Source organism: Hylobates moloch, unplaced genomic scaffold (assembly GCF_009828535.3).
Source record: "Hylobates moloch isolate HMO894 unplaced genomic scaffold, HMol_V3 SCAFFOLD_3, whole genome shotgun sequence".
Lineage (NCBI taxonomy): Eukaryota > Metazoa > Chordata > Mammalia > Primates > Hylobatidae > Hylobates > Hylobates moloch.
In genome coordinates this window covers 11,264,273-11,276,565 of record NW_026652278.1, presented here as the reverse complement: position 1 = coordinate 11,276,565, position 12,293 = coordinate 11,264,273, and the positions used below count along the sequence as shown (strand labels likewise).

Sequence of the window (12,293 nt, the reverse complement as noted above, 5' to 3'; positions counted from 1 at the left end):
CCCTCCAATCACACAAATAAACAAGATCTGCCACTAGGGAGATTGTTGAGGTCAGGGAGACTGGGGAGCTGGCTCTGGGCTCTGCATATGGTACCTGGGGTCTCTTTGCAGCCCTGGAAGGGCTCATCCTAGGGAGGACCTCCTTGAGTTGCCTTCAGCCCTGGCCTCAGCTGGAAACAGTTTGGATGTCTGCCTTTCTCCTCTGTGTCTGCAAGTACAGCTCTGTCTACCCATTTCTCCATTTGTATGCTCATAGTTATTGAGGGCTTCCAAGGGCCTGATGCTGGGCCAGGCTCCCTCTTGGAGCCAACTTGCTGCTGCTAGGACAAAGGAGCCATCCCATACTGGGGCATGGGTGTGTGTATAAACTGGGCTTAATATCGTAGGCACAGGTAGATTCCGAGGCAGGCAGTCACAGCACAGGGGAAATGCTTATGCAAAGTAGCAACCTTCATGTCTTCCTGGAGTAATAGTTTAAAGATATGCAGAAAAATATGTAAATATGCCATGCATTTAGTTTTTGCCAAACTGATGGCTAATAGCCTCTGCAGACTGTTAGGAAACCTTGTCATGCCTGTGTCCAGCTCTCTCTCACAACAATTCCTTAAGCTCAGCAAAGATGAAGCAGGAATTTGGTCAGTCTATTGTCACGGGAAGATTTTCTTCCCATGTACACATCAACTGCTAAAGATCTGAGAATTTAGGAAAAATAATCTCTTACCCTCAGACACACACATATATTAATTGCAGCTGGACACAGTTAGGCAGGGTGTAGAGGGAATTATACCGACAGGGCCTCTCGGATGGTTATGGAAAGAGGGAAATATTTTTAGGGCTTGCTAACACACATGCAGGCGCACACACACCCACCCATGCTGACACGCTCATTCACTTACTCTGCCCACGGACTTTATGCTATCAATAGATGCTCATGGATGCTATTTCTGGCCCAGCTTTCTGGATTTCTGTTCCTTCATGGAGGCTTGAGTCAGCAGTTCTGAGCCTCAGCGCCTGGTTTTTGCTGCCTGGCTCACAAGTAGGGCAGCCCTGTGCCAGCTTCTGTCTCGACTGCTGCCGGCAGGCGTGGGAAGAAATTTACCCCAGGTGCTGCATATTTACCCCAGGGCAGTCACAGGTAGCTGCTGTCTCTCTTCAAAATGAGGGAAGGACAGAGAGGCATGGAGGTTCTGCATTTGCTTTCTGTACTTTCATCTTGGAAGCATCTCCACCACCGGGCCACAGAGGGGAGCCCCTCCCACCACAGAGGCACAGATCCGCCCTTCTCAACCTGCTTCTCCAGTCTGGCCTCAGAAACCAGCTTTGCTGTTGATTTTGGCAGCTGGGAGACCCCCATCTCTGTTTACACCCAAATGTTTTCCTTAAAAGGCCTTTTATTCCTAGTAAAAAGTAGCCTCTAAAACCATGACTTTAAACCGTAGAGGAACTCAGTGGATTCACACATCAACATTCAAAGCAAATGCAATATTAAACCTCTTTAAACAAGAACCAAAACATTTTTGTGGTGCTTACTGAATTTTCTGTTCTTCCTGGAAATAGTTTCCCGAGAAGAAAGATGGATAACATTGGTTATGTTTTTGATCCTAGACAGATACAGTCACCTGGCTTAGGTGAGGGTGTTGGCTCTTTCTTCCCAGGCTTAGAATGGAACTGGGCTTTATTTATAAGTAGGAGCCTGAACTTTGGAGGTTGAGATTTTATTTGGCCACGTGTCTGCTGTGGGCCACCCTCTCAATTTTCACCTATGATCTTAAACACAGTTTATAAAGGTAGTTACAGGAAGGACATCTGGATTATCCGAAGGAAACTGTTATCTGAGAAAGGCCACTTAAAATGAGTCCACTTAGTAAATCAAAGTTTTATGGCTAATAGTGGGAAAAACTTTTTTTTTTTTGAGACTGAGTCTCACTCTGTCGCCCAGGCTGGAGTGCAGTGGCGCAATCTCGGCTCACTGCAAGCTCCGCCTCCTGGGTTCACGCCATTCTCCTGCCTCAGCCTCCTGAGTAGCTGGGACTAGAGGTGCCCGCCACCACGCCCGGCTAATTTTTTGTATTTTTAGTAGAGACGAGGTTTCACCGTATTAGCCAGGAAGGTCTTGATCTCTTGACCTCGTGATCTGCCCGCCTCGGCCTCCCAAAGTCCTGGGATTACAGGCGTGAGCCACTGTGCCTGGCCAATAGTATAAAAAATGTTTTTAAGACTTCACTCTGAAAAGAAATGAAAAGTTATGAAAATGATTTTATTTTAGATTTAACAAAATGTAGACTTTTTTTTTGAGATGCCTGTCACCCAGGCTGGAGTGCAGTGGCGTGACCTCAGCTCGCTGCAAGCTCCGCCTCCCGGGTTCACATCGTTCTCCAGCCTCAGCCTCCGGAGTAGCTGGGACTACAGGCGCCCGCCACCACACCTGGCTAATCTTTGTATTTTCAGTAGAGACAGGGTTTCACTGTGGTCTCCATCTCCTGACCTCGTGATCTGCCTGCCTCGGCCTCCCAAAGTGCTGGAATTACAGGTGTGAGCCACCGCACCCGGCCAACAAAATGTAGACTTTAGTGGTAACCACATGTTAATGCTTAGAATGAACAAAGGATTTGGGCAGATTTTTTTTGCCAGATTTTCAACGTTGCATGTTCTTCACTTCACACCTGACTTCAGCTTAAGCAACAGGGTCACTCTTTCACAATCAGTTCTGAGGGCTTCTCTTGGTTCTTTCATCATCACGTTCTCTCTTTGAAGCCACCTTCTGTCCTCATCCTGGCTGAGTTTCTCTTCTTCAGTTGCTCACAGGTCTGACTGTGCCAGCTGCCCTTTCTTACAGCTTTGGGGTAGGTTTTGAGCAATTCTCTGGTGTCACTTTAATTGACTCCATGACATCCTCCTTCTTCTTCCAGGTTTGCAGTTTTGCTTTCTGGTTGTTGGCACTGTATATTTGCTCCTTCAATCAGCAAGAGATTGCCAAAGACTAGACTTGTGAGGACATGACTGGGCACAGTGTCTATGTCTGTAGTCCCAGCACTTTGGGAGGAGAAGGTGAGTGGATCACTTGAGCCCAGGAGTTCGAGACCAGCTTAGGCAACATAGTGAGACCACATCTCTACAAAAAATACAAAAAATTAGCCAGGCATGGTGGCACACGCCTGTGGTCCCAGCTACTCAGGAGACTAAAGCGGGAGGATCGTTTGAGCCCAGGAGGTCGAGGCTGCAGTGAGCTGAGATTGTGCCATCGTACTCCAGCCTGGGTGACAGAGTGAGACCCTGTCTCAAATAAAATACAGTAAAATAGACTTGTGAAGACAGGAGGAGCACGTGAGGGAGGATCAAGTCTATAAATGGTTGCTTTGTTGATGACGCTGTCCTAATGCTGCCCTTTGTGTTCTCTTATGTAACCTTGTTACCATGGAAACTTGAGTGGTGGGGACCCTTAGTGCAGGATGGGGAAACTAGAAATGCATCCCTGGGAACTTTGTAGCTTTAGGATTTTGTTGATTGCCAGGAGAGCTGAGGAGCCCCTGCCGTGCTTGCTGACATAGCTATATGGAAGAATATTGTATTGGTGGGAGGATATTGTTGAAGGCATCAGCTACCGTATACATACAGTCACCTGGTGAAGGGCTTGTGGGAGAATGCGTGTTCAGAAAGTCACAACAGAAGCTGCTCATCCATGGGATGCTCTTTTTTTTTCTTCTTTTTTTTTTTTTAACCTGTCGGATTTTATGAATCATGTAACTGATCATAGTTGTTGCCCTTTTTGCTTTGGCTGTTGGGAAACTTAGAGCCAGACTTGTACCCCACTCCAGCAAGGGCTTAGGTCAGCACTTCCAGGCTCACCTCACTCCCTCTGGCTTTTACCCACCTTTTCTTCCTGTTTTCTTTGTTCTCTTGAATTGTCAGCTGAAATCCTTTTTGGCATTAGGTAGGGTATATTCTCTCAAAAGCTACCTCATGACTGTCTCCTACCATTTCCATCTCAAAAGAGCTGAAATCTCAAGCCAGCAATGGTGTGTTTAAAAAAAAAAAAAAGAGAGCTGAATTTATTTGGTAAAGAAAGAAAGATTTTGAGGATCATATTCAGTCTTTTTGAACATGGTATTTGTGTTACTGATTTTTTTTTTCATATGTGATGAGAATTCTTAATGCTAACAACTTTTGTATAGCCCTGAGATTTTGGGGACTGGCCTCCCTCCTTCCCTCCTTCCCTCCTTTCTTCCTGCCTTCCTATAGGTATCAAAGATTACAAATATGTTCTGAATTCTTAATTTAAAAATAAAAGTGAATCTCGACTGGCTGTGAGATCACAGGTGGCTCACACTTGTGATTCCAGCACTTTGGGAGGCCGAGGCGGGCGGATCACTTGAGGCCGAGAGTTCAAGACCAGCCTGGGCAGCATGGCGAAACCCCATCTCTACTAAAAAATACCAAAATTAGCTGGGCGTGGTGGCGTGCACCTGTGGTCCCAGCTACTCGGGAGGCTGAGGCAGGAGAATTGCCTGAACCCAGGAGGCAGAGGTTGCAGTGAGCTGAGATCGTGCCACTGTACTCCAACCTGGGCAACAGAGCGAGAGCGAGACTTCGTCTCAAAAAAAAACCCAAAAAACAAAAGTGAGTCTCATCTCCCTTACTGATTTCTTTTCTAGCACATTTGGGTTACCTCCCTGGGTCTAACAGTGAAATTCCCAGTCTTCTGCCTCTGTCATAACTGAATCAACAGGGTTTTTCCCGCTGAAGAGTCACCTGTAGAGCTGTCCTTGCTTGTGCAGAACTTTGAAAGGTTCCAGGTGTAAATATGGTGAAGGTGGTAAGAAAGAGATGCAGTAAATAGATCAGCCCTTTGCAAGGAGAGAACAAGAGAACCTTCTGGAAAAGATGGGGCTTCACTGAAGCTTGTGCTTAAGCCCAAGAAACCACTCAGACTGCCAAAGGTGAGCATGTGAGATTTAATGCTGGCATGTAAGAGGTTAACAGAATATCTGTACCGCTGCAAATAAACGAACACAACCATCTTCTGCCTTTTCTCTATTCATCATAACAAGGCAAGAAAGCGCCAAGGCATCAATATGCAGGCAGCTGAGGGAATGGGAGGAAAGAAGTCTGGGGGCTGGCAGGGAGCAGACCCCTCCAGGGAGCTGGGGGAGCTGGGATGTGATTTTCTGGAGGAATTGAGAGAGATGGAGAAGTTGAGGAGGGGGCAGCTCCTCAGCAGTGAGGCCACGGTGAGGACCTGGCCATGCTCCAATGCCGGATCAAAGCCAGGAGGTCGGATTGGGACTTTTTTGCAAAGGCAGTGGACAACTTTTGGAGCAAGACTGAGTGATGTGGAAGTGTGTCCTTTGGGGACACATGGAAAGAACGTCCATCCTGGGACTGTGACACCTGGGTGGAGAAAGCCCGGCACCGCACCATTCTCGCCTGAGCCCAGGCTCTGTCCCTGCTCACAGGTCCCTGCTCCTGTTGACGTGTGGGTGCTGCATTCAGGCCACACAGCTTCCCAGCTCTTTGAATTTTCGGCAAGGCAGTGAGCGTGCCTAGCTCAGTGCAGGGCTTGGGTGTTCAGGCACTGCTGGGTGCAGAGTTGTGTGACGTGGGGCTGGATGCGCGGGGCTTCAGGGGAGTAACAAGATAACACTCTCAGAGACAGCCCAGAGCCGGTCTCAAGCTCGGCTCCCTGAAGAGAAGTCGCTGGGGTTTTGTCCAGCCTCCCTCCGCTCCCCACCATGGTGTAGTGGGTGGTGGTGAAGACCCAGGGCTTGGAGGAGCTCTGTTCTCCATCTGTGTTTACATTCTTAGCTCCTCCAGATGGGTTTCTCTGTGATCTGACCTACTCTCCTGAGTGTGTGTGCTCGGGCTAATTAGCAGCTCGGGGTCCATTGGTGGTGTTTGGAGAGTCTTGCTGCTATGGCAACTGGAGACTCCCTGAGGCCACAGGCAAAGGTGGAGCCACTCACGTTTGTTTTTCTTGGGGTGTCAGAGGGGTCTCAAACTACTCGCAGTTTCTGACCATGGCTCAGTCCCTTGAACCTCTGTGGGACTGAAGAGGCTGCACTACATAGCTTCAGTTTATCTTTTGGCTACGGGGATTTGTCAGGTTTGCTGATCTTTCTGGTAGGTGTCACTAAGTAATGTGAGAATAAGCTGGTTTCCACTTATAGGCCAGGTACATAATAGGTGCATTAACATACGTTGAACTGCTTTTTAGAAATGATGGATGCATTCCTTCATTTATCCAGGTTTCTAGGGTGTCTTTGGGGACGTCAGTAGGAACGTTTGCAGTGGAGCCTGTCTAACCGGGCTTAGCCTGCCTTCGGGTCCTTAGAATATGTGGACTGTGGTCTAACAGACAGGCCCCCAGGCGCTGTTTGAGTTCAGGGTCTCATTAGGGCCATGCTTAGGAGAAGTGGGGTTCCCTGGGTGGTTTAAATAGAAAACACTCATTTCTTCCAGTTCTGGAGGCTGGAAGTCTGAGATCAGGGTGCCAGCATGGTTGGGTTCCTGATGAAGGCTATCTTCCTGGCTTGCAGATGGCCACCTTCCTGCCTCACACAGCAGAGAAGCAGCGGGGGGCAGGTCTCGTGTTTCTTTCTCTTTTTATACGGGTATAATCTCATCTTGAGGGGACCCTTATGATGTAATCTAATTAACTCCCAAAAGCCCCACCTCCAAATACCATCCCACTAGGGATTAGGGCTTCAACACATGAATTTGGGAGAGAGACACAAGCATTCAGTCCATAGCATAGCCCTTTTATCATTCTCCCTCCTTATTTTCTTCAGCTTTACATTTTCTGTAGGCCGAGTTACTAGATCACCAGCTTTGTTTTAAATTGTTTATAAAGTCAGCATCAAAAGGTCTTCAATGAGGGTCTGAGAGACTCTTCCATAAATAATTTACACAAACTAATCATACATGGGTTTTAGTTGCATCGACTCTAATGGTGCCATGGCACTCACATTCCATTTGTTTCTCTCCTGGTTCTTTTTTTTTCTTTTTTTTTGAGACAGGGTCTCGCTCTGTCACCCAGGCTGGAGTGCAGTGGCACGATCATGGCTCACTGCAGCCTCGACTTGCTGGACTCAAGCACATCAGCCTCCTGGTAGCTGGGACCACAGTTATGCACCACCACACCCACCTAATTTTGTTTATTTTTTTGTAGAGACAAGGTCTCACTATGTTGCCCAGGCTGGTCTTGAACTCCGGGACTCAAGCAGTCCTCCCACCTTGGCCTCCTCAAGTGCTGGGATTACAGACGTGAGCCACGGTGCCCAGCCCCTCTCCTGGTTCTTGATTGTGTTTTTGACAGCAGTGAGATGGTGTTGTCCCACTAAGTAATATGCCCTGTCACTATGTCGTAACTTTTGAGTTGTTGGGATTCTATGTAAAAGCACTTCACTTTAATGCTGCCTTAATTTCCTTTATGGTACTATACTTGGGGGGAAATTTTTTCTTATAAAGAAGAATCCTGGTCCTGGGCATTCATAGGTGGTATTTAATTTACTTTTTCCAATGCCCTTGCAAAATAGATGCTTTTCCTCTTTTGACAGCTGAGGAAATAAGGTTCAGTATGGTTAAATAGTTGGCTCAGGCCACACACTTAACGAGGGAGAAGTCAGGATTTGAACTCCGGTCTCATTTCAAACCCTATCTTGTTATTGCAGCGGAACCTCTACCTGCTAAGGGTAAGGACATTTAGATGGCTTTGTGCTTTTGTACATCATCTGAAAAATGTTTTTAAAAGTTGGCAGATGAGTTCTAATTGTGGTTCCTCATTTTTTCCTCATGTATTTTCTGAGTACCGGGCTTGGCTGAAGGCCAGTCCCTAGGTGCCCAGGGGAAGGGCCACTTTCCTTAAAACAGTAGCAGCCCAGGTTAGAGCTTACAGATGTTTCAGCTCCACGTGGTAAGCTTCTTTGGGCCCTCACCTGCATATGGAGCCCAAGAGGTCTGTTTTCTGACAGAGAAACAAACCCCCAGGGTGCTGAGAATGGTGACAGGATGAACAGGTTGCAGGATCCTTGCCACCAAGTGACACCCAATGCTGACAGTGAGTGACGGCTTCCCCGGAAGGTATTTTCCAGAGCACGCCTCATCACACCACCCCTGACAGCCACCTTCCCTGCAAGATTGACATAATCATTAACTATTTTCATGTAAATGCAAAAGTAGACCATCTCAATGTTTCCTGGAAATTTCATGTTGTTACATCCCAGAAAACGATGTTGATCCTCTGGCATTCTGTTTGACACTGATACTGAATAGGAGCAGTGGAAAGTCAGTCCCCGTGAAGCTCTGGAACTACTGTGACCTCGAGTGTCAGTATCAAAAAAGCCCAGCCAAACGTCCTCGGCCACGTCGCTAGAAAACAGTGTATTGGAGGCAATTTTAAAATGCTTTGAACAATTTTGTTTTTATTTTCTTTTGCGTTTGGCCACAGTTTAGATACATTTTAGGCTCACTGCCCTGTGGGTGAAGACAAGCTGGGAAATGTGGAAGAGTCTTCCACTTACCCATCAGAGGTTCCATTTGAATTCAGTTGTGAGTCTGGGCTGGGAGCGCAGGAAGCGGTTGTGTTGAATGTACAGCGTGAGGGGACGGTGGGGTTCCCAGGTGTGCCCCAAACCTCCTGTACCTATACAGAGATGAACTCTTTCTCCAGCAGCCTTCAGTGAGGAGGCTCAGGAGCTCAAGCCTTGAGGATTTCCGAGCCAGCCATAGGCCAGGGACGGGGATTTGGCTGCTGATGGGTGACATGCTGCCAGCCACAGAATGGGGCTGGGCACTGGGAGCTTGGTGATGGGGTGTCACGGACATTCCTGCAGGCTCAGCCCGTGTTTAGAATAACAGAGCTGAGCTGATGCATGTCACGGAGAACTGCCTTTGCCCTGTACACACATGCTGCATTAGGGGCCTGCCTTGGGCGGCTCAGCTGGCCGCGCCTCTGCTTGTTTAGGGTGAGCCTTGGCACAGGGCTTGGCTTTGTGGAGCTCATTTGGTGGCCAAAGATGGTGTTGCAGCCCCAGCCCGCTCGCAGGCCCAGTACCTTTTGCTCCCTAGCTTGCCCCAAGCCCTGCAGACTGTGCGGTGCAAAGGTCCTTGGAGGCTAGGCCCGGGCTGGCTGTGAGGGGAGAGCCAGGCCCCGCAGCTCTCCTTGGTACAGACCTCAGCTGCCTCCAGGACCTGGGACCTGAAGGAGGCAGAAGCCGGCGGTGGAAAAGGTCTCTCCCAGCGTCGCTCCCGCTGCCCGCTGCAGCCTATTTACCTGTTCCTCCAGCCGTCCCCCCTAGTCCTGGGCCGGGAGAGACCATTTCCTCCTTCCTGGAGGGATGAGCCATCAGGGCTGAGCCCCCTACTCTCGGTGGTCAGCCCGCCCGACCACCACGCCCCTCCTTTCTAGGGCCCCAGCTCCCGGGCCGCGGCTCGTTTGCATTTCAAAGCTACACAATGCGGGCGGTCCCGGCGAGGCGGGAGGGGCTGGGGCAGAGGGAGGGTCTTCGCCTCCCCACCCCCAGCCCCGTTTCCGGAGCCCGCGATGGAGCTTTGTGAAGATGCGGGCGTTGGGGCTCCTCGGCGATGATGACATCATTGTGTCACACACAGGAGCCGGCTGCCGGCGGTGTTTAAGAGAAGAGCTGTTCGGACCACACCGGCGCTCACGCTTACACCCGCACGCCCCGGGCAGAGCCGCGCACGCCGGCCACACTCGGGCGCGCGCCGGCCACACTTGCGCGCACACACCCGCGGCGCTCGCCCCCCGGGCCCCGGCTCGGGCCGCGAGTCGCAGCTCCCTGCCGCCGCCGCCGCCGCCACGGATGCCCGCAGCTGCTCCCCTCTGCAGTGCAGCAACCCCGGCCGCCGGCCGGCCCGCCCCGGCTCCCGGCTGCAGGAATCGCGCCAGGACGCTGGCCCCGCTCGCGGCTAGCTTGCACGCCAGGGCACAGCGAGGATGGGAGGGTCGCAGTCCCTGCAGCCAGCCCCAGCCAGCCACCTGAACCTGGAGGCTTCCGAGGCAATGTAAGTGCTCCGCCCGGGCCGCCCCGAGTCTCCCGGGGAGGAGGAGAGGATGCCCGGGCTTTGTTAGTGTCGCCTTTCCTAATGCCTGTGCAACCTGGAGCCCAGGCTGGCCTGGGGTTCTCCGCAGCCTTGGAAGGCTTTATCTGGTGGCTGCTCTGGGAGGAGCATCTGGTAGCCCCAAGTTACTGCTGTGGGCAGAAACGATTCCCTGGAATTCAGTTTTGGTCGCTCAGCAGTGGGTGCATGGCTGGGGGGCTTCTCCTGCCGTCAGCATCTTTCCTCTGCACCCCCGGCACAGTGGTATTTCCTGCAAGGGAACAGCCAGGCATCCGAGACTGCCTCCTCCTAGGAAGAACCCATGAGCGTGGCAGCTCCGTGCCCGGGGAGCAGCCCAGTTTCCGGGCAGCTGCGCGTGTGGCTGGGCAGATGGCGTGGTGCGCTCTGGTGGACGTTCCGTCCAGTTAGCCTAAGCATCATCCACATACTCAATCTGGTGAACACTCGAGGACAAGGCCGCTTGCTATTATTAGTAAAGGGCCGAACCGTCCTGTCATTGGTGGAGGCAGTGCTTGACTGTGCATCGATCCAGGAATCCGATCTTTTCTCTCAACCACAGAGCTAACGTGCTCAGAAGTGGCCCTTATCCTGACTGAGTGTTTATTAGAATTCACGTTTCTGTTATGGTCGTCTCCATTACCTACCCAGGCATGTTTGGACGATGGGGCTTATTGAATGGGTCTGCCGGCCGGGTCGCATTTCGGCAACTCAGGCTTGTATCCAATGTGGACCTCCCAGTCTCACCTGCCCCCACTTTTCCAGAGAGAAGACTGTGTTTCAGAGAAGAGTATTTTCTGGGGACTTGGGGGTGGGTGTAGTAAAGTGGGTTCTTAAGAGTCATGGATGTGTAGATTAAAAGATGTTGGGGATTGATCTGTGTGTTGTAGGAGGGATGGGGCCCGAGGGGGTACTTCCTCACTGGTCCCTCGACCCCTGGGCTTCAGTGAGGAGTTGGCTCGGCGTGGTGATGTAATGCTAGGCTGAGCCTCGTGGTTTTCTGGGCTCCAGCTCTTTAGCAGGGAGTCATTCTTCTGAGCAGGTGTGCACCCATCATTTGTCTTCACCCCTGTAGCTTGAGAAAGCATCGTCTTACAATGGAGGCACATCGTGTTTGAGGATTTTCTTTTTAAATGTTATGATCCTTGTGCTGTGCCTGCCTTGTTTCTCATGCACGTGTAGTGTTGCTAGGTGCGTGGAAATACAACTCGAGTCTAGGCAGAAAAGAACCATTTTAACCTATTTTTTGCAAGTCTCTATAGTGGAATTGAGTTAACCAGTGACAGGCACTGGCCAGCTCTCGCGGCTCAGACCTATCTAGTAAAGAGCTTAGGAAACAGAAAGGACAATGTGACTGTACGTCTGGGAAAATGTGCTCCTCAGTCATTGGAAATTCAGCTCGCCGGTCCCTAACGTCCCCGCCCTCTTTCTCAGCTGAGTTAATAAATGATCAGTGTTCTGTCAGGTGAGGACCGAATTTAGATAGCTTCTGTTAGGTAGCTGTGCCTTTTTGGATAAGGTCCCTTAAGGTCCTGCCCACTGGGATAGTGGTGTTTAAATAAAATTTCAGGCTGAATGGCCACATTGTGATGGAAGCTGTTTATCAAATATTTTCATGGTTGAGTTGGTCCATATGCACCCGCCTGAGGCTTCTCTCCCTAGAACTGCTGCCTCTGAAATGTCTCTAAATATAGATCTTTAAGATAGTATATTCACTCATTCACAAAATCCCACCCTCCATTCCATAACATTTTTGTTCTAAAAAAATGGAGAGAGAGGAAGTGTTTGGGGCCAGTGCCATTGCTAGCATCTGTCCTCTTCAAAACCTGTCTCTGCTCTCTGAATAACTGGGGTTTATTTTTCTACTGCAGATGTGCTCTTTCCCAGTCTAGAGGTTTTAAAAATATATATTCAGAGAGTGCCTCTTTCCTGCCCAGGCACAGGTCTTTCTTGGTAGTATAAATGCATGCACGTGAATAATACACAAGACAGCAACAGAGTGTGGGGTCCATGGCAGGAAAGAGGTTGCGTTGTAAGATGATGCCGTCAGGACTTCAGGGATGGTGACAAATGCAGGGTGCGCACCTGCTGCGGGGTACAGCTCCTGACAACCGGAATCTAGAGTGAATGTTTCCCTTTTTCTTTGCTGGTTCCCTGTGAAAGACTGGCTTAAGGAGGGCCATGGCGTTAAGAGTGAAATCAAAAGATAGAGGATTTGG

At 50.1% G+C, this 12,293-nt stretch overlaps 1 protein-coding gene across 4 annotated transcripts in view; it reads left to right on the top strand.

Annotated features, from left to right (window-relative positions):
- The window catches only part of TACC2 (transforming acidic coiled-coil containing protein 2), a 219,467-nt gene that overhangs the window by 128,184 nt on the left and 78,990 nt on the right, over window positions 1-12,293 (top strand). Inside the window, exon 1 of one of the 4 annotated variants that reach the window (XM_032176119.2) lies at window positions 9,476-10,020. The exons of 1 other annotated variant lie outside the window; for it this stretch is intronic. In XM_032176119.2, the coding sequence (XP_032032010.1) occupies window positions 9,953-10,020 (68 nt within the window). In that variant the 5' untranslated portion in view covers window positions 9,476-9,952. Of the gene's footprint in view, window positions 1-9,475; window positions 10,021-12,293 lie in introns of those variants that run through there. 2 more of the 4 variants (XM_032176105.2, XM_032176112.2) reach the window with 2 other exon arrangements.